The sequence below is a fragment of the Eupeodes corollae genome, chromosome 2, assembly GCF_945859685.1.
Source record: "Eupeodes corollae chromosome 2, idEupCoro1.1, whole genome shotgun sequence".
NCBI lineage: Eukaryota > Metazoa > Arthropoda > Insecta > Diptera > Syrphidae > Eupeodes > Eupeodes corollae.
This window is the reverse complement of record NC_079148.1, coordinates 75684235-75706578: the sequence shown is the minus strand read 5'-3', so window position 1 is coordinate 75706578 and position 22344 is coordinate 75684235. Positions and strand designations below refer to the sequence as shown.

Below are 22344 nucleotides of genomic sequence, written 5' to 3'. Positions count from 1 at the left end.
TGATTCATAAACTTTAATTTTGTCACTGTTAAAAAAGCAGAAGGACAGCCGTGTTGCGGAAATGGAAAGACACCCATCATTATTGAAATCAAAATTAAATTAAAAGTTATATTTATTCTTTAGGTTAATTTTGATATAACGAATGATATGACAAAATTAACTTCCTTAATCTACTTTAAACCTTGAAACAACATTGTCAATGGTGATAACTATTGATAGCTATAATAAGCATCTGTATTAAACTTTGATTTCCAAACACTATTGTCTCGTAGCTCCATGAGTTTTTTTTTCAAAGAAACTGTGTTTTTATTTATCGTCTAAATCAAAGCCGGCTGTTAAAATTCAAATTTTTGTTTTGATATTTGATATTTATTTTCATTCTATTTTATATTGATGTAGATAAGTCTTTCTTAGGACAATAGCTGTGTTTTCTTATGGGGTTGAAATTCAAGCTTTCCTGATTGTGAAATAAATCAAAAAAAAAACTTATCAAAAGCTACAAAACAGTGAGAAAACCGGAAAATATTTTTGGACAACCAAAAAGAGATTGGGCTATAATTTGGTACACAGTTTTTTACATAGTCTCAAAAAATATTTAGAAAGTATCTATAATTCTATACATAGTGAAACACATCGGAAAATTATCTCACTTTTGTAATAAAAATATTGCAATTAGTTGAATGAATTTCATAATTAAAACGAAATTTTAATACAATTCTTAAAACAAAACATAAAAAAAGGGGCGACTTTCCATTACCGCAGCACGAATTTCCTTCTGATTTTTTTTTACAGTTAGGTAGGGGTCTCAATAGAACATGTTTTAAATATTAGGGCGAGGAAACAACTTTAAGTCATAAAAAAAAATATTTTCTTTTTCGGACTTAACCCTACTTTTTTTGTATTGCATTTTTTGAGCCTAAAACAAGTTTTTTTAATTGATAGCACGGCGTACTAACAGCTAGGTATGTAAAGGGGGGCCAGCTGCCCCCCTGCAACCCCCCTACTTGGGGTCACTATAGGATTTGGGGTGGGTGCGAGTTTGGGTATATGCAAAGTACTTTTCCATTTGAGCACTAAAATAAAAGAAATTACCAAGAAAAAAAAACAAGTATGGCAACACTGAACAAAAAACAGGGAAGAAATGTCAAAATCAACCATTTTTGAGTGTTTTGTTTGGAAAAAAGTGAACTTTAAAAATTAATTAAAAATAGAAATAAATGTTTCCTCGCTCTAAAATTGCTATAGTTATTATTTGTTTGCACATATCTATCGAATAAAAAAAACCGCGAGTCGAAATTCGTGCTGCGGTAATGGAAAGTTGAGCCTAAAAAAAGAAAATACTTACTTTTTTCCTATGAACGGGGAGACATCTTTAGATGTAAGCCTACCATTATTATTTATTTGGAGTCTGAATTCATTTCTCTTTATACCTGAATGCACTTTTTCAATTTTTGACAAACAAACTCAACGATTAACTCATCGAAAAATATCCACCTTCGATATGTTGCTTCTATGCTTCTCCCTCTGTGTTGTACTGCTTTACTTTTTTCCATCTCGAGAACCCAAAAGGAGTGATGTCTACCAAAGACAAAAACGAAAATCCCCTTGTTTTTGATAATTTTGCACGGTCACCGCAATAATTTGTTTTCTTTTTCCAATTCCCCAAATACAGTTGCTTGTATCCACTTAATATCATTTCACTTAAATCGTCATTCATAAAAATACGAATCACACAGTCTATGAATTGATAAGAAACACTCAAAAAAAGAGAGACCTTCGTGTAAGAGAAGAAAAAAATCAAAAATTTTGTTTGCAAAATCACTCAGAGCCATGTTTGTATCCTCACCAAAAAATGGGTACAATTGCTTCGGTGCTACAATGGACATGTACAAATTGTAACATAATCAATCCTACTGAGTGTTTGAAATGTGTAAAATGCGGTAATATCCGAAAAATTCTCTCATCATCAACGACAACGACGACAACATCGTCGGCGAATCATCTTCATCACCATCATCCACCGAAACATCCATTGTCTGGGAAGTCTGGGTCGCCTGGATCATGCAATGCAAATGATCCTGCTCATGCTGGTGGCGGAGCAACCCCCTCTTCAAGTGGTGAATGCCCCCAAGGAGGCTCTTGTCAAAACCGTGCTGCCATTACCACCGACACCGAAAACCAACAGCAGCACCAGCAACAACAACAAATTGCCTCCCCCAACACCACCCTACCGGGATATGTTGAAATCAGTTCTCATGGGTAGGTTGCTATACACTTCTTTGTTTCCTTTGATTTCCTTTCGTTTTTTTTGTGTGTTGTTGTTGTATTCCTTTATTGTTGTAGGGTGATGGTGCTGGTGCTTTATGCAGCCCCAAATCACAAGCACCAGCGAAAAATCGATTCACAAAAATGACAACTGCTGTTTATTTTAATATTGATTTATTCAAATCGCGCACATAAAGCTGTCAGCAGCAGTAGAAGCAGCAGCAGCTCTGTTCTTTTTGGTAGCAGCAGAAGCAGAAGCAAAGAAGAGCTCTGCTCTGCTTTTCTTTTGTGTTGGCTTTTTGGTTTTGTTGTTCAAAAAGAAAGGAATGCATTTAGTTTAGTTCCTCATTAAACGAATCGGTCCTGGACAATACTTAGGTAAAGTGATATTTTCCTTCATACAACAACAAAAAATTAAATAAACTGCTAAAATATTCGACAATTGTGTGTCCTTTTTGTATTGCAACAAAACGGAAAAAATGAACAACCATCGACCCTGAAGAGATCCCTGAGAGTTGTGTATCCTAGATACATTCGGGTTTCGTTGATTATGACTTTGTGGTGAAGAAAAGAAAAGTAAAAAAAAGATAACTAAATCGAAAATGAAAATAATATAATTGCATCGCAATCGGTGTCAAAGTCTCCAAACACTAAAAGTTGGAAAAAAGTGCAATAAACACTGTTATATTTGTTGTTGTTGCTAAGGGGGTCACTTTCAGCTTTTGGAGCAAAAAATATGGGTTAGAAATTCAATTACCCACACTTTATGTGGATATTATCTCTCTTGTTTGTCCTCTCTGTTTCAAGGTGGTTAAAATTGTGGTTGTTGTGTTACTATAGAGTAAGCAAATTAAAAAAGAAAAAACTTATACCTTCGTTTCGTATATCCCGTCCAAAAAGGAATTATGTAAAAAAAAAATAATAATGAAATAAAAGTAGTGATTCTAAATACATACTTTAAGTTCAATTAAAAATTTGTTTAGATATTTGTTTGATTGTTTTTCTTTTTGTGTTGAGACTTGAGAGTGAATTTGAAACTTTTTTAATCAGATTAAAATACTAGGACATGAAAAGAACAGTGGTATCGGTAGGTACGTTATACAAATATATGAATTACTTTCAACTCATTGATCATCTTGACCGATTTCATGTTGGTAGGTTTATTATTTTGCATATTCTTTTGTGTCGAAAAAAATTGTTTTCAAATTGAGGTTAAAGAATAATGAAAATATTGAGAAGAACAAGAAAAAAAACTTCTGGTAAAAATCGTTTTTTGCCCTTCTACAAAACAGATATTGTTTTAGTCTTTCTTTTGTATAGAATTCTGCAACTATTGGTATTGTGCAGCTAGGCTTAATTTATTGTTTGCGATATATTGTTTTCTTAAGGTCTTAATCAACACAAACCTGTCACATGTTGGTAACATTTTTTTTATAAAGTATACATTTCATTCCATGAAGTAATAATGCAAAAGAATGTCATTGATTGGAAGCATTCCTCCTAAAATTCTTGTAATTGCAATAAGAAATTTGTTCTCAAAATTGAACCAGAATTCAGTATGATTGGTTGAACCTTGGCTGTTTTTATGACACCAAAATTATGTGTCTTAATGTCTCTGGCTTTAATATTGCTACAGACATTCTATTTAAGCGATTTCCTATGGTTGTGCCTATATTTTCATTATTTTCCCTACATTTGTCATTACCTTATTTCTTGTTTTATAAATGAAGCATTTAATAAGTTCTTAAGCTTACGATTATTAAACTCTTAGTGAAGAAATTACAGAAACCAAAATATTGCGATTATGTCAAATAACCTTACTTACTTACTTAGGGCGGCTCTACAGTCCTGTGTAAACTAGAGCCTCACCTTACAAAGTTTTCCATCTAGTTCCAAGCCAAGCCTCATAAAGTACACTTAACAAAAACAATAGGACTTAACTTTATTGTTTAACAGGCATATTGAAGTCTAGGTGCATGAAAAGACAAATTCCATAACAATAAAGAGGGTCACAAATTTATTTCGGAGTAGGTGTAAACGTCCTCAAAAAGATGATCAACAGCTTGGCTCTACATTTAACTTTCACTCAAAATGAAATTGAAATGGATTGAAAATAAAAATCGTACTTCTCAAATTCACTCGATTTTTTTTTTGAGTTTTTCTTTTCTTCGAAATTAAAATGAAGTTATTTGAATTTGGCTAAGAGTAGGTAATATCAATTGAAGAAAACTGATTTTTGAATAGACTTAGGTTAGGTTAGGTTATAGTGGCTCTGTCCAAGATGGAAACGGACACACTTAGGCCAGTTTAATGGCCCATTGTGATACCACATGAATCCTCCTAAGCTCAATGGAACCAGCTTGAGTCCCTTACGAAACGTGAGAGGCTGATTATACCGATATGATTTAGATCGGCAAGGAAGAATTCTCCTAGGTAATTCTTTCGTTTTCGAGCCAGAGCAGGACATGTGCAGAGAAGATGAAGAACCATTTCTTCCTCGTCCAAACAGGTTCTGCAAAAGTCATTTAAGAATACGCCTAGTCTCGTGGCGTGACACCTATTATCGAGCTTATATGCGATCTGCTTAGAGAGCAAGCACGTTGAATAGACTTAATTAGTTTAAAATTACAGCTCTTACTTCAGGTTGAAAAGCTTGACAAAAAATATCTTCCTTATAATATTTCAAGTAAAACAATGCTTTTTTCAAACTTTCAAGGCAAATTTTAAAATGTACCTCGGCCCAGAGTTCTTCCCAATCGATCTTTGAGAACTGCAAATCTGAAATTAGCTCTAACGAATAGTTAACACAGTACATAGAAAAAAATTAATATTTCATATTTATTTTTTTAAAAAACAAAGAATAAATACATAAAAATAAACAAAATTATACAAATTATGACAAACAACAAAAATTGTTTATTTACTAATGTGGTATTTGAATGCCAGCTGCTTTTATTTCATTTTAAGTTTCTAATTCGAAAAGTATTTCAACAGTCTTACTTGATTTTCAATTTGCATTTTGATCTAATTTCTCTTGATTTGGAGCATCTACCTTCATATCCGGAGAGGATTTCAAACGGTCAAAACTTTCAAATGGTTCAAGGGTTTTTTATCGTGTGCTAAGATAAAAAAAATTCAAAAGTTGAATCCAAAACTTATCATCCCATATTTGGGTAAATTTAAACTCATCTACAAAAAAGAATATAATTTTCTTAAAACATTCTAAATGCTTAAGTTCCAAGAGTTAATTTGCACGTATTGAGAATGATCAATCTAATCCAGATCGCTGAAGTTTAGGTTCTATCCATAGCAGAAACATGTCCTTTTTTACTATTATTTTTACCAAAGCTCTGAATTACAATAAAAAATAATGATTATTAAGTGTTTGAGGTTGCTGCAGGTGAATTAGGCAATTTTACCCTCTTACGAAGTGGTAACTTGTTTCTAATATTGATTTTGATTATTCAGATTTAATTACGTTATATGAATGTATGTAAGTATTTTTTATGACATGAAAAATATTTTAATCACTAAACAAAAACTAATTACATTATTTCGAGATCGAATCAATTTTAATGCACTGTAGGTATCTATTGTTAAGATATTAGCGGCACGCTAGTGTCACTTATTGTTGCTCGATAGAAATAATGAATTTTAACCCATGAACACAATTACATAGAAAAGAAAACCGTTGAGGTATTGTGTATTTTTGTTCTATGTATTTAAAAATATTAATATTTAAAACAAGTCCGTGCTGACCGAGTGGCGAATTTGATGTAATAAATACTCTTGTTTAGAATGATAACATCCACTTTAGAATTTGGGCGGATATTATTAAAAAAAAAAACCTTTTTACCCATAAAAATCAACTTCGCTCTTATCAGTTGTTTATCTCTGAAAATTCTTTATGTACTTTTTGTCAAAATATTTATTGACTTTGCCTGCTCATACTATGTAGAGTAAAATAGTGTTGTTCAATGCTTACCTTCGGAAGCGTAAACAAATGGTAACATAATAATAATAATTTAATTTCTTAGAGTCTTGTTTTATCAATTTCATTTATGTTGATATTTCTATTTGTGTGTTTACTGTTTTTTTGTTATACCTACATAAATATTTAAGAAAATTTCCAAAACATTTTTTAAAAAAGATAGCAAATCCTCATTGAATATTTCAGAAACGAGTCTCGGCGTGTTTACAAAACCCTTTTGCGTGGTTGTCTAAGGAGGCCACAGCGACATCATCCAAATGTACCCCAAGTCAATTGCATTATCTGCGAAGATACACGAAAGTATATAAAAAATTCAATCGAGCTTTTCCATCATTTTTCGAATCCAAGTTTAAATCGTCGCTGGATCTGCCAGGATTGTGAATTGGAAAATAATTCGGTGACATGGCATTGTGTAACATGTGATAGCGTAAGCTACTTAGCACCAATTTACAAGGAAACCCTAGTCTATCGGAAACAACAACATCAACAGCAAAAACATTTGCAACAGCAATATCAACAAAAACAGCTACAACCAAACAATAACCAAACAACTCCCACTTCAACAAATGCAAATGCAAATGCACATAAACATCAAGCCTCATTCGAGGATGATTTAACGGATAAAAATGAAAGAAAAAACAAAGCAAAACTGCTAAGACGTACCCGTAGTCTGAGTATGGACTCTGGATCGTCGTGTCGAAACTTATTAACAAAAAGCTGCCATATTTGTTTCGTTAATAATTGCAAAAACATATTTAATCTACCCGAATCCAAGGAATGCAAACATCCCACTATAACAACAACTCCAACAGCAACAGTAACAGCAACAGCAATCACTGGAGGAACAACAACAACAGAATCATCAACTAGTATTCGTTTACCATCGATCGGATTGAATAATTCTGGCGGCAGTAGTGGAAGTAGTGGAGGAGCGGCGATAATAGCAGAAGTACACAATCGAGATCGACGGGTCAACTATGATGAAAGAAACAACATTCGACCGGGTAACCTGTCAATGTATAGCAATCGAAAAACAAATAAATCTTTGAGCAACATTTCTGATACAGTATTCGGTGAGAAAGATAATTTTTTTTCTCTAAACATTTTACTTTCAGTAGTTTTTTTTTAATTTTAGGAAATGCACTAACAATAACATATTATGTACATACATACTTTAGTTTTTATCATTTTTTTAAAAATAAATTCGTATTCTCCTTTCGGATGGGTTAAATTAGTATAAAATTAAGTTATTACATTAATACACTTCAAACCAGTGTAAACTTATCTTAAGTAGTACACCATTGTTTTGCAGTCCTGTAATCATTATAGCACAAATGGCAATTGCTTTCCCATTTTGCAATTAATGACTATGACAATAAGACCAGTAACCTCTGACCCTGTGATGGAAAAAACGTGTCATGTTGTTTTGAAATACACCTCTTATATTTAGGGATAAATCTTAAACCTTTTGCTATTAAATAAAAATAAATATATAAGATAAAAACGGTTTTAGAAGCTATAAGCGTTATAGAACAAAAAAAAAAACAGAATACATTAAATTAGAAAAGAGATAATACCCGCTTGGGTCTCCAGCTTTAAGAGCTCTGAATTTCGTCTTTTTGGCACAATAACATTATGAAAATTAAAATTACTTAGGAATTATAAAACGTTCGGTCGATTTTTGGAAACCATTCCACAATAGCATTTTAAACAATCTTTTTCCAATCGCTTTATCAAATTTGCGCATACGTTTTTTTTTTTCTTCTGTAGGTAAATTTTTAAGTTCTAATTATTCCAAAGAAGATTAGGAGCCAGAACAGTAGTTTTAGTTTGATTTAATAAAGTCGTTTGTGGAAAATATACGTAACTCTACGTTATCATCGATTCCTAGGATCGTTTTCAAATAAACTAATCTAAATAATCTCAATCTCAATTGTTTCCATCCTTCCTACTCTAGAGGCCTTTTTCCGAGTGAATGGAAAACAGCATTTGTCCAGCCGAATCATCCCCCTTTAACATTCGACTTACGTCCCTTTTTTCCAATGAAAAATGTAAGATTCTTAATGACCGGCAGTATGGCTTTCATTACAATAGGTCCACTGGCGATCTCATGGTTTATCCCACCGAACAGTGGAACAAATTTTAACATCTTTTTGAAGAAAGTAAGATTATTGAACTTGATATTCAAAGGCATTGAATAGAGTTTTGGTATCAAGCTCTCTTATCGAAAACACCGCATTTTTTTTATTACAAGTAGTATTGGTCCAAAAAATAAACGCTGGTGTGGCCCAAGGCTCCGTTTTTTCTTCACTCTTCCTTATTTTTATAAATGGTATTTTTTCTAAAACTTCTTACGTTTTCTCCGTCGATGTAAGAAGTTTGTTTACACCTTCTGATTTGACCATAATTTAAAAAATACCTTATTCGTCCAAAACTCGAGTACAATTCCTATATTTGGACAGGTGATCCAATAACTTAACTGTGTCTATTGGACAGAATTCAAAAGAAAGCTCTAAACTGATAGGTGAAAAATGTTCATCAGTTTACCCTTAAGACCGATTTCGGGTGCACTCTAAAGTACAGAGATGCTTTGCCTGCTCCAATATTTTTCACTCATTGCAATGGAGACAGACATTTCAAAAGCAATGTGCATCGGTATCTCCTTTCTAATCCTATTCTTATTACTCACTCTGTGTTTAAAGATTATGAGGCTATTTACAATCCCTAGAGTGCGCGTAAAATATAACAAAAAATAAATATTTAAGTATATTTTTTTTCCAATTCGCCTTAAAACGATATTAAATTTTTAAGGACATTTAATTCCTTGTATTCATTAACGCTCAGATCAATATAGAAAAATATTTAAACAAACTTAAAAGAATAACTTTGAATTTGAGGCGACGAAGAACGCTTTTGTTTTTAAAAATCCAGATTTTTGTATTATTATAATATGGACAAAATTCTAATGACTCCAAAACTAATTCAAATTACCTAATTTTAAGCTCAAATTTAATTTGTTTAAATTATATTTCTAGAAGCTGTAATTTATATATTTTGCTTATAATATTAATTCCAATTTAATGAAATAAAAATGACACATTATGTAGTTTGGGTATAAATCTTTACGATTGTCACGTCGAAGAAAATGGGATCATATTTATTCTCTGTAAAATTTATGCCTCTTAAGGTATCCCATGTTATTAAATGATTGGGAAGAATATACGAAAATGGACTGGTTCTGTTCATTTACAAACCTTCATCCTATCTACTTTATGTATGTACCAATGTATGCAAAATATTTCAAATATCAGTGATTCCCCTGAATATTATTAAAATATCTACTCATAATCTTTTATACGAACCTGTTCAAAAATCATACAATTATGAAGAATAACTAACGATATTTATGTTAATTTGTAAGCTTTTCACATCAGCTTATTTATTATTTTTTCCTGACCACCAATTTAACCAACTTCTCAGAAGCACATTCATCACGATCAAGAATTTTTGTTTGTTTTGTTTCTGCTTTAAAAATCAAAAAAAAAGAATTTGCATACATCCATAATATGAAATTAAAAATATTCATTTAGGCGAACAACCAATACAACACATTCATCAATATCCCCGTCAGTCATCATTTCCTGACTCGCAAACTAGTTCTTTCAGTAGCATTTCCAATCAGCATCTATGTGATATTTGCGGTGTATGTAATCGCACCAATGAAAATAGTAATTTGACAATAACAACATTGTCTAGATCGTATAGCGTCAATGCGAATCGTTCTTCGACTAACCCAACGGCACACTCAACATTTCCACGCAACGGTGTACTAATTGCCGTCAAAGATTGGTCGAAGAATTTGAACAACGACAATAATCGACCAAAGATAACCATTGGAATTGGGGCTCCACACCACGAAACCAGGGCCGTTGATAGTACCATTTATGAGACTTTGCTAAATAGTCGCGCTGGCACCAGTTCGGAACGTGGGAAGCATTATCATCCCATAGGTCATCATATTCAGCACATGTATGAAAACAGCACAATAATTCGTCGTGCTAGGCAAAACTTGGAAAAAATCAAATTAGTAAGTGGCAGCAATAACACATCATCATCATCATCAGCTGGTGGCACAGAGGTTGGTGAACCAACTACCGAACCGATTTATGCTGTGGTCAATAAATTGAATAAGAACAAGAACAAAGCAAGAACTAACAACCAACAACTAATGGATGAAGTTAAACAACATACTCACATGGTGACAATATCTGAAGCGCATAAACAACAACAACAACAGCAACATCAAAACGTAGATTCATTATATGCATCTATGAGTGAGTTTAGCAGTTCGCCAGCAGCTAGAAAGCTAACCAATGTAAACAATATCAGCAATACGAACTGTAATATCAATAATAATAATAATTTTGCATGTAAACTCCCCTCAATTGAGATAATGGGAAATATGAAAACGACAACAAGTCATAATAATTCAACTGCTGCTGGGACAGCATCGTCTGCAGTAGCTGTATCAGGGGCAACAGATTCAATGAATGCTGCTTTATGTGGACAATCGATAGAATCGGGAGCCTGTGATAGATCCGATATGAATAACGAAAACGAAGAATATTCCATCTACGCCAAGGTTTGGAAGGGTCCGAAAAAACCGAGTGAATCTAAAATGTACGTGTTTTTATGTTTTGATTTTCGATCTTCAATTGAGGGTGTTAAAGCTTTTTCTTTAAATTATTGTTTCGTTAATGCACGCTCTTCTTTTTATTCGAATGAATCCAACGAGGGGATTGTGTTTTAAAATGAGCTTTTATTTTAATTTAGTTTAAGTGAAAAATTGTTGTTAATTAAAATTAATTAATTTTGTTATATTTTAGGAGCTTTTGTTTTAATTATGTTTAAGTGAAAATTTTGTAATAATTATTTTTGTTTCGCATGCAATTTAGTTATACTAATAATTTTAGTTTCTATCCGAAAAGATTGATAGTTCAGGAACGTCTAATAAATAACAATTCTACTTTAACATTGGGCAACCTTCAATGTTTTTTGAGTTCATAAAAGACGGAATTTCAATTTTCGGCATCCCTTAAAATGGGTAGAATGAATAATTTAACAAATGTTTTCCTATGAAGTTTGAAGTATTTACGCAAAACTTATAATTTCTTGAGCTTCATATTTCTTGACAATATATTAAGCAAGTACCTGTGGCGTGATAGGACTGTCATGCTATAGGTAATGAGTTTAATCCTAGCCTGTGCCACCTAACGTTTTGTCATGAGTACTGCCTCTTATGAGTAATTGACAAATCAACCAAGAGTAATTCTTGTCACTTAAAGTGCTTTCTCAAATAAGTCGTTCGAATTCGACATACAACTACAGGTGCGCTCTATTCCTGACATGACTCGCATACAGGAATGGTTGAGAGCTGTAAGTTACTAGGTACTTGTTCTTAACGGAGTGTTGTGCCATTTATTTTATTTTTATAATGAGCTTCTTAATCTGGCTGAATAATTTGGGTTTGCATATTAATGATTTTTCAAAAATCAGTCTCTTTCGGATGAAAATAAAAAGAAATATTAATCAATTTAAGTTTTATGTATATATACTTTAATATTTAATTTTAAGCAAAATATTGTCATTTTAATTTCATTCAATAAAAACAAAATCTAACAATTAAATTGGTTAATTTTTATTTCATTTTCATTTCACTTCGTTTATACAATTATATTCTATTTTTATTTTCATTTACTTAGTTCAATGTTTTTTTTTTTTGTTTTTGTTTTTGTACTTAACTAAAATTAAATCTTTCAGTTCTTCATCGCATTTGTCGACTAAAAGTATTCTTACGAATTCTTCAAACTCTAACAACGGTAATAATCCAATAACGAATCCTCCAAGAATGTGGACATGCACAAAATGCTCATACGCTTATAATCGTATTTGGGTAGAACAATGTGATATATGTGAGTCAACAAGGAGTCAACCTTCGTTGACACAACCAAGTTTGATAACTGTAACGAAAATAGGCGATACAGTTGCTCCATCGATAGGTATGAATTTAATTTTCCCAAAATAGACATGTATATTATATTTTCTTCAATTATAGAATCACGAAAGGAACTTAAATGCAGTACGAAAATGGGACAGTCCAAATCGTCTCATGCATTCGATGAGGTACCATCTATTGTTGAAGTTCCAATTGCAACATTTGAACAGGATCTAGAAGACGATTTTCAATTTATAACAGGTTTGTATATATATTTACATCTTTTTTCTAACAACAGACATTACATTTCACTCTGCTCTGCACATAAATGTACAGAGTAGAGAACACAGCACCTTTAGCGACTAGACTATGTAAGGTGATAACAATACAAGACAGAAGGACAGAAGAGAAAGAACACATGACAACTGCACGCGGTAGATTTCGAGACGGTCCTCCATCTTTTACTAACCACGCTCACTGATGTTTGATTTCGGTGATCGATGGGAACCGAAGCTTTATCAGTGACTAGGTTGTTACCCAACAACAGACAATATATAAACTGTACAAAAGTTATTAAACAGAATCAAATTTTTAAACAAGAAAAACACTTGTAGTGGGCTTCATGTTTCAGCACTTCACAAAGTAAACAGAGTAAAAATGTTCAATTATATTAGGTTAGGTATTCAGACTAGCCATTGATTTTGTCATTTTCCAGCCACTAGAGGCTTCAATAACACCCAAGAGACTGATTCCTGCAAAGTCTTCGAGTTCTTAAGATTACCCAAGAAGAAAATGTATCTTCTGTGGCACCAGGCTGGTCAGTGGCATAGAAAGCGAGTAGTGTCGTTCGTCATTTTCTTTCTGTGGTATCTTAACAGATTAAGCTGTGAACCAAAAACTATTAGAAATTTAATTTACAAGCATCGATTGATATCACTAAGACCATTTTTGAGGCGTTTGTCACTGCCAGTACCTCGGTTTAGAAGACACTGCTTTGATCGGGGAGTCTGTAGTCAGTGCTCATATTGTTCCCTAAGTATTCCTCTAAAATCCGTGTATGTCCTGTTTAACTATTTTTCCATCAAATGGTTTAGCTATAGCGTATGGCGATGTAAGCAGTGGTTTCCTTTACATGTGGGTTCAGGGTTAAGAAATTGTGCATCGCTCTAAATCCCGCAGTTGGGGTTATCCTCATAGCCCGTTTAGTCTATAAATACCAATAAATGCAAAGGTTTTTATATTTTTTGAGAGCTTTAAGTGGGAAATGGCCTGATTATTGCAGTGTACATCCACAATATGATTTTAGAACTTGTTCCCCAATTTCTACTGAAGATCCTATTACATGAATAATATGCTAGTTTTTGGATCTCTCTATAGTATGTACGCCCCAGATAAGCTTTTTATCCAAGATTACTCCAACATATTTAGCTTGATCTGATATTTTTACTGCTGTTCCATTGATTTTAGGAATTTTATAGTCTGGCATTTTCCTCCTATTTCTAAAAAGTACTTAGTCTGTTTTAATAGAGTTAATCGACAAGCCACAGGTTTTTGTTAAGGTGTAGATCCTAGTTAAGTCTTAGTTCATTTGTTCGCTTATAGTGGTTAGTAATTTTCCTGTTGATAAGTCATCGGCGCAGGCAACTACTTTGACTGCAATTTTGTTAATTATTTCATTCTTCACGTCAATCCAGAGAGAGTGGCGAAAATATCCTTGTTTGATGTGTTCTTCTGGATGATTTAAATTTAATCTCCGTACCGCCTAGCTCACTGTTGATTTGTTTATGCTTTATCATGCACATGTCCCGTCCAATTTATAATAGACTGTTCTATTTCGAGACCTGTTAGGCTCGGCTAGTGTATACTCCTTATCGTGGAGTGTTTTCTCTGTTGTTCTCACAACGCAAAGCAAGGCAGTTTCCATTGCCTTTGGAATAGCCATGCTGTATAGGAGATAAGGCTTCAAACATCAGATTGCTTCAGATTTGAATGTCTAAAATTATGTCATAAAGTTTTAAAAATAACCTATGTGAGATTAATAGTCTATAGTCTTAACCATTAGTATAGCTGGGCTTACCAAATTTCGGAATAAAAACCAAACTGACCTCACACCACAACTTGGGAACATATCTTGTTGCGTTGTTCCCTACATCTAGCATACGTCTTTTTAAAATAAATTTCCTCATACTTTAAATATAACATTTTCAAACTTATATTTTAGGTGATTCATCTTCGCATCCAGGCCAAGAATGGACATGTAAAAAGTGCACACTCGTTAATTCACATTTATCAATGGCATGCGTTGTATGCGGTGGATCAAAACTTAAAAGCATCACATCTATTGAAGACATGACCTTGAGAAAAGGCGAATTTTGGTCTTGCAGCCAGTGTACTTTGAAGAATTCTTTAAATTCAAACATATGCATTGCTTGCAAATCAGTTCGAACCATACCCATAATATCCGGACAACAAACTAATTTTCGACCATATACATCAACACCAGCTAACAATAGTAACAGTGGCCATCATCATCATCAAAATAATAAAACACACACATCACTACATAATCGACATGTGTTGGCAACTTTAAATACCAATAACTTAGGGACTGTCACACCGTCGTCGTCGTCGTCAACTGCATCACCTTCTTTAAGTAGTAATAATCAAACGAATGCATTGTCGCCACAACAACATACTTCAGGGATCTCTTCCTCGAGTCTTGTTCCACCGACACCTAGAACATCGAGAAGCCCATCACCTAGACACGATAGGATTTCATCAGGAGCAATACCAAAGGTAAGTTGCTTAAAACTATTAAATCAATCGGTCCAAAATACAAGTAAGATTTTTTTATTTGTGTAGCGTCATAGTACTGGGGCGGTTGTAACAAGACCATCTTCCTCATCATCATCTGCAGTTAATGTTAATCGTCATAGCAGTAGCGGTTCCTCGGCATCAATTAAAACATGGCAGTGCCCAGCGTGTACGTATGAAAACTCCTCAGCTAGCGTTGTCTGTGACATATGCTCAAGTCCACGTGGGCTCGCGAATACACTTCCAACAGAACCAAATATCACAAGTGGCATCATAGTGGACATGAATCGCCAAGAGAGTAAATTAATGGAAAACTTGCGCCAGATCGAAGAAAGCGAAGCTCGCAACAAATGGGAAAATATTATTCAGTATTGCAGAGAGAACAATGAGCTCTTCGTTGATGATTCATTTCCACCAGCCCCGAAGAGTCTCTATTACAATCCGGCTACTGGGGGGGATGGAAACCCGGTTGTTCAATGGCGCCGGCCGCATGAAATAAATTGTGATGGCGGAGCGTTTCCCCCGTGGGCTGTATTTCGAACTCCACTGCCATCGGATATATGCCAAGGAGTTCTGGGAAACTGCTGGCTTCTTAGCGCTTTGGCTGTTCTCGCTGAGCGTGAAGACCTAGTCAAGGAGGTTCTGGTGACCAAAGAAATTTGCCCCCAAGGTGCTTATCAAGTGCGGCTGTGTAAGGACGGAAAATGGACGACGGTGTTGGTGGATGATTTGTTGCCATGTGATAAAAGGGGTCATCTAGTGTATTCCCAGGCAAAGAGAAAACAGCTTTGGGTACCCCTGATCGAGAAGGCAGTCGCAAAAATTCATGGATGCTATGAAGCTCTGGTATCTGGGCGAGCTATTGAAGGTTTGGCAACATTAACAGGTGCTCCTTGCGAAAGTATTCCCTTGCAACCGAGCTCCCTTCCAATGCCAAGTGAAGATGAACTTGATAAGGATCTTATCTGGGCGCAATTACTGAGCTCAAGATGTGTAAAGTTCCTGATGGGAGCAAGCTGTGGTGGTGGCAATATGAAAGTAGACGAAGATGAGTACCAGAGAAAGGGCCTGCGACCGAGACATGCTTATTCGGTGCTTGACGTAAAGGACATTCATAGTCATCGGTTATTAAAACTTAGAAATCCGTGGGGACATTATTCTTGGCGAGGTGATTGGTCAGATGACTCCGATGTTTGGACTGACGAGTTAAGGGAGATTCTAATGCCCCATGGTGCATCGGAGGGTGTATTTTGGATATCATTTGAGGATCTTCTCAATTACTTTGATTGCATTGACATTTGTAAAGTTAGATCAGGTTGGAACGAAGTGCGACTGCAAGTAAGATTAATTTGTTCTTCATTTTTTATTTAAATATGTTCTAAAACAAAATTTCAATTCAGGGAACTCTTCAACCATTGTGTTCATTGTCATGTGTTCTGCTGACAGTACTAGAACCAACTGAAGCCGAATTTACACTCTTCCAAGAAGGACAACGAAACTCGGAAAAGTCCCAACGATCACAACTAGATTTGTGTGTAGTGATTTTCCGAACTCGTTCACCAGCTAGTCCAGAAGTTGGTAGATTGGTGGAGCACAGTAAACGGCAGGTAAGATTTTCTCTTCTGCTGTTATTTCATAACACTTTATAATAATTTTGTGAAACAGGTCCGTGGTTTCGTTGGCTGCCATAAAATGTTAGAACGTGATATGTATTTACTAGTTTGCTTGGCATTTAATCATTGGCACACTGGCATCGAAGATCCTCAACAATATCCTCAATGTGTGCTAGCAATTCATAGCTCTAAGCGTCTTCTGGTCGAACAAATAAATCCGCCATCACATCTTCTAGCTGATGCCATAATTAGTCTGACACTTACTAAAGGACAACGACATGAGGGCCGCGAGGGAATGACAGCGTATTACTTGACGAAGGTAAATAATAACAGCGAAGCTTTTTATACAAACAAGATTCCTCAAATATTATTTTATTTGTGTAATTCTGATGAATTCTCAGTTTTATGAAAATAATTCCTTAGCAAAATCTCTTATTAAGTTATTCCCTGTCATTTAAATTGCACAAGGGTATCGTCCCTAAAATAGTTTCTCTCTTTCAAATTATAAATAAGTTGACAGTACAGCTGCCTGTATAGATACCGTTTTGCGTTGTTCATGTATTTCACTCTCTGTTTAATGTACACCGCGGAAATAAGCTGCTACAGCGAAGCTTTTAAATCGTCGTGGTTAGTTATTTTTCGTTAAGTAGCCGTCATGTGATGATTTTTTCAATATTAAAACATTTTTTGTTCGCTGGGTTGTGGCATCCGCCACGTTTGAAAATTAAAATGTTGGACTTATTCAAATTCACTATCAAACTCGAAAGCTGAAAGTGCAAGGTCTTCAATAAACAAGGCGAACAAACTCAGCTGTCTGACAACCTCTTGACATATCTTTTCCATTCCATCCCTTAACCATTGTGTCTGCGTATAGACTTTTTTCCTTTATTTAAGAATTTTTATGCGATACTTTTAAAGGTAAAAATGTGGTCAATCGTTAAATACCCTTGCCTAAAATTTATTCAAAAGCTTGTTTTATTCGATCCAATTATTGAAACGTTTTTGCAAAACTATTGCTAATATTTTGCATAAAGTATTCAAAATAGACATGCCTCTATAATGGAACAGCTCGACCAAACTCCCATTCTTATGAATTGGGAAAAATGATGGACTCCTTTAATTCTAGTTTCCATGACTTTTGTATTTTATAAATGTAAGTCTGTTGATTAGCTCGGCTGGTATGCCATTCGGTCCGAACGCTTTTTCATCCTTTAGTTTGCTTAAAGCTGCCATCAACACTTGGAGGCTTATTGACGCATCAAAACCTTCATTTCTAAAGTCCAGAGTAACGTATTATAAATCTCGTTTCCCTCTTGTTGGGTTCAAAAACTACTGCACCTGAGCTGTCAGAAGATTATAATTTAAACCAGAATGGATGAAAAACTTTTGCCGTCCGGATGCTTTTCCATGTTCCAAAACTTCTTTAAACTTCTACCAAAGACTAATCTTTTAAACTCAGTTACGAAAAATGCTACCTGTTTGGACTGTACTGATTTCTGAAGTAACCATCGCTCGAATGTCTATTTTCTCTTAGCCAGCTAAACGATAATTCCCCTGCGTTTCTACAGCATTAATCTTACTTTGTCTGTGCAGTGAGATATTCATGAAGAATATTCATTGCAGAAAATGGACCGAAATGAACCTTATTTTGGAGATTAGCTGTTCAAAATAATTTGACATTTTGATTTGATCGTGTGACCAACCTGACTTCTTATGCAGACTATTTAATTTTTGTTAAAAATTTTCGGAAAAGCTGAAAGGCGGGATGAGTTAATTATTTTGAAATGCATTAACGATTTCACTATTCGAGTTATTAAAAAAGGATTGATATAGTTATTTTATAGATCTTGCCGAAACAAAAATTAATGGGAATGTTATCCAAGTTAACCGAGAAGTGATGACGAATAAATTGAACATTACTGTGTTTTGAGGAATTTTTTGAGTTTTTTTCTTTTCTTGAAAAATGATATATAAATATTACGATAAATAATAAATACATTTTGTATTGTTCCGTATAGGGCTGGGCTGGTCTGGTTGTGATGGTTGAAAATCGGCACGAAAATAAATGGATTCACGTGAAATGTGATTGTCAGGAAAGCTACAACGTCGTTTCAACGAGAGGAGAATTGAAGACTGTCGACTCCGTGCCTCCATTGCAAAGGTAACTACTTCTATTTTCTCGAAACAAATTTAATTTTATCAATCTTCAACATTGTTTTTTTTAGGCAAGTGATAATAGTCCTGACCCAACTAGAAGGAAGTGGGGGTTTTAGTATTGCCCACCGGCTGACGCATCGTTTAGCAAATTCACGTGGTCTCCACGATTGGGGTCCACCGGGTGCTACACATTGCCCCCCTATAGAGAATGTACATGGTTTGCATGCGCCTCGTTTAATAACGTGATTGATAAATAAACAATTGAACAAACAAACAAAAGGAGATTAATTAAACTAAAAATTAAAAACAAAAAAGAGAAAATAAAAAAAAACAAATACTAGTCGCGAGGCGAAGCTACACAATACAAAGAATATTATTAAAAAAAAAGTGTTTAGAATTATTATATATTAGTGTACCCATTAAGATTAAAGTTAAATACCGATAATGTTTAAGAATTATAAAATATACTTCAATATACAAAACAAAATTGATTTTTTTTGTTGTATTTCTTTATTGATATCAAAAATATCAAAAACAAATACTTTTATGTACATTGTTTTAAAATTCATTATTTATTGTCGTCTTTATTCTTCTTGCATTTTTTCAACCTTTCGCTTTTTTGCCGGTGTTTCTGGTTTCTCTTCTAATGTTAATCTTTTGCCAGCCTTGACTTCTTCCTTAGATGGTTGAGTTGTAACGGAACGAGTTTTAGGTTTAACGTAGCTACCTTGACCAGCAGCACGTTCAGCTTCTTCGATTGAATATGGTTCAACTTCTAAAGCTTTTAGGCGACGTTTATGGACCTTAAAATAGAAACAAATTTGATTTCAACTATTTAGTAATATAAAACTCTTAAATTTTTTTGTAGAGATATTTCCACTATATCAATTTTATCAAATCAAAAAAGTTTGTTAAAAGCGTTAAGCTAAAGGCTCCGCTTTGAATGCAGAAAAAAAAACACCAGAGCTGAGATCAAACGAAGAATTACTTTTGCTAACTGCTGTTTTTTTTGGGCTAAGAAAGAAATTAAGTAGTAAAGCCCCTCTCGAGCAACCAAAGTATCGATATATAAGACCGTCATTATTACATTACAGAGGCACAAATAACAGCACCTTAGGTCCTCCGGAGAACAAATTGTTCACGTGTTTTACGGTCCCTTTAGTATCGAAGGCGAATGGAGGAGTGGATCGACGAACTGTTCGGGCTGTACAGCGACGGAGACTTAGGCGGAAGGATAAAAGTCCAACGCTTGAGATTGCTCCCGGCCAAGCAGTCTTCGAATCCAAACTCACAGAAGGCTGCGGATCAGGTGGCACGCACAAGTGGAAAATGACCTCATCCAACCTTTAGCGCGCAACTAGACATTTAGTTAGCAACAAAGCTAAATAGAGAAATTTGTTGGATTACAAAGTAGCACCACCTTAAGTACGTAAGTACATTTTATTGAAAAAAAAACAAATTTCGCAAGTTTTTAAATAAACAGATAACTGAACACCGGTTCTATAAAACACAATTCTAAGCTTTTAGAAAGATTGGAAAATCCATTTAACTTAGAATTGAAATTCTTCAAAGAATAAACCCGCTATAGATGAAAACATATTATATATTATACCTTTGTTCTGAAGTGCGCTTGCATAGCATGGTCATCAGTAAAGTACTTGGCACAATGGACGCAATAAAATTGAGCAAACCCCGGTTTTTCCAGATCTACTTCTTGATTAATCAGTTTTTCGCCTCCTGTCTGTATGTCTTTATCAATCTGTAAAAATGTTTAGTATATAATTTAATAAAATATGAACGATTTGTTTTTGTTTTTATGTTTGTTTTGCTTTTGATAAAAAGCATACATACCAGATCAAGGTCCCTTTTACGATTTCGCACTCGCCATCTCCTCTGCAAATGGGTATCCCCATAATGCATCTTTTTTCTCTTAGATACCATTCCCATGATGAAGCTTTTTTTATTTAAATTAAATGCGTGGAAAAGTTATATTTTATTAAAGAAAACAATAGAAAAATTGTTTTATGCGTTTTATTATATCTTCACACGTGTAAAAATATTTTGAAAGAAAAATAAACTGAGATGAAATGTCAGCTGTCAAGCAAGTGTCAAGTCAACATTCAAAGTGTTATACAAAATGCAGGGGTGTTTCCTGGCGTATGTATTACACTTGTTTATGTTGGTAATGTAGTTCAGTTGTCTATATTTATTGTTTCTTTCCTTTGGTTTTTTGTAGTTAACTTTGTTGACAATACAGAATATAAATATGCAAATATCCGTTTTTCCTCTAAGAAAGTAAATCTATTATAATAAAAAGTACAAAACTTTATTTTATTCCTTTATCGTTACAGATTTTATAAAAGATTTTGTGTTTTTAAGTTCCTTTAGCAGATTTCTTAAAAACACAGAATACCAAAGTTATAATTCATAAAAGATATGTTGGTAGTTCATACTTTTATATGAAATTTCATAAAATAAAAGCAAAATAACTGAATGGATGGAATACCATGTTGGAGGGCAAGGTATTTAACATAGAAAGAAGGAATTTAACTAAAAGATGGACATATACAACCGAGCTAATAGCTTCGAGTCATTGGAACCCGGTCCAAATGGACACAAAAACAAAAAGTTGTTTGGCGGACTTTATATAATAATCTTCATAAGAAATGGTTCACAAAAAATATCATATTACTACGAAACTCATAATCAGAAAAACAAGGCGAGCATTGTCCCATATAATAAAAGTGGAGAAAGGACCAAGAAAAAATAAAAAGAAGGTACCCATGGCTCGCTAGCTTAAGATTTGAAATAGAACAAAAAGAAGAAAACTATTCGGCATTGGCGTACTAGATATGGACTGCGAGTCGATAATCTCCTACAATACACCCTTTTAAAAGTGATTCCACTTCTTTAGCTATGCCGCTTTGATAATTGATTTCAAACCCCATTTGTTGTTTTTTTCTTCAAATAGCTTGACAAAAAACAGAAGGGCTAATAAAATTGATGGTCATAGGCGACACAAACGCGAATTTGGTTATTAGCGGTCCATATCTAGTAGGTTAAGTCTTGAATGCTTATAACGTGAAAACCGACTAATCAATATCACAAAACTCTTCAATACAAAATTATTCGTTTTCCTAGTAATTGTGTAGATATTTATGCAATGGCGAAAAACCTGTATAAGCCAGATGCATTTATCTCCGCGTAGCGAACTTATTAAATTAGCAAAGACTCGATAAATTCTGTTTTAGAAAGTAGAATATTAAACCTAATAAACTCAGCAGATAAAATTCTCAATAATTGTTCAAAATAAATTTGTAGGATTAACAGGAATTATGTGTCAAATGACTCTTTGGTTTGATAAGGTTCCCAATAACACAGATAACTCAAAGTTAGATGGGGTAGGATTTAGGTTAAGACAAATTAGGACTTAAAGTTTCTAGTTTCTGATTGACCAGATGCCAAAAAATTGCCTTTCAATTAAGACAACTATATTGGAAAGTTATTAA

General features: G+C 34.0%; 2 protein-coding genes across 2 annotated transcripts; one reads left to right on the top strand and one right to left on the bottom strand.

The window, feature by feature from the left end:
- The first annotated feature begins 1536 nt into the window (after window positions 1-1536).
- On the top strand, window positions 1537-19326 carry LOC129944116 (calpain-D). Its single transcript, XM_056053309.1, has 11 exons — window positions 1537-2259; window positions 6443-7329; window positions 9847-10936; window positions 12077-12315; window positions 12372-12512; window positions 14473-15047; window positions 15114-16403; window positions 16466-16672; window positions 16731-16997; window positions 18697-18839; window positions 18904-19326. Exons 1-11 carry the CDS (start codon window positions 1853-1855, stop codon window positions 19079-19081), a joined length of 5424 nt encoding a protein of 1807 aa, XP_055909284.1. The 5' UTR covers window positions 1537-1852; the 3' UTR covers window positions 19082-19326.
- On the bottom strand, window positions 19278-20917 carry LOC129944117 (zinc finger protein 593 homolog). Its single transcript, XM_056053310.1, has 3 exons — window positions 20687-20917; window positions 20448-20594; window positions 19278-19638 (listed from the first exon to the last, which is right to left on the bottom strand). Exons 1-3 carry the CDS (start codon window positions 20780-20782, stop codon window positions 19420-19422), a joined length of 462 nt encoding a protein of 153 aa, XP_055909285.1. The 5' UTR covers window positions 20783-20917; the 3' UTR covers window positions 19278-19419.
- Between the last annotated feature and the right edge of the window lie 1427 nt (window positions 20918-22344).

Coding starts and splice junctions, on each gene's coding strand:
- LOC129944116 (XM_056053309.1), top strand. CDS start 1,853: ATGGGTACAATTGCTTCGGTGCTACAATGGACATGTACAAATTGTAAC. Junction 2,260..6,442: donor GTTGAAATCAGTTCTCATGG/GTAGGTTGCTAT, acceptor TGAATATTTCAG/AAACGAGTCTCGGCGTGTTT. Junction 16,673..16,730: donor TGGAGCACAGTAAACGGCAG/GTAAGATTTTCT, acceptor TTTGTGAAACAG/GTCCGTGGTTTCGTTGGCTG.
- LOC129944117 (XM_056053310.1), bottom strand. CDS start 20,782: ATGGGAATGGTATCTAAGAGAAAAAAGATGCATTATGGGGATACCCAT. Junction 20,595..20,686: donor GTAAAAGGGACCTTGATCTG/GTATGTATGCTT, acceptor ACATTTTTACAG/ATTGATAAAGACATACAGAC. Junction 19,639..20,447: donor AAGCGCACTTCAGAACAAAG/GTATAATATATA, acceptor TTCTATTTTAAG/GTCCATAAACGTCGCCTAAA.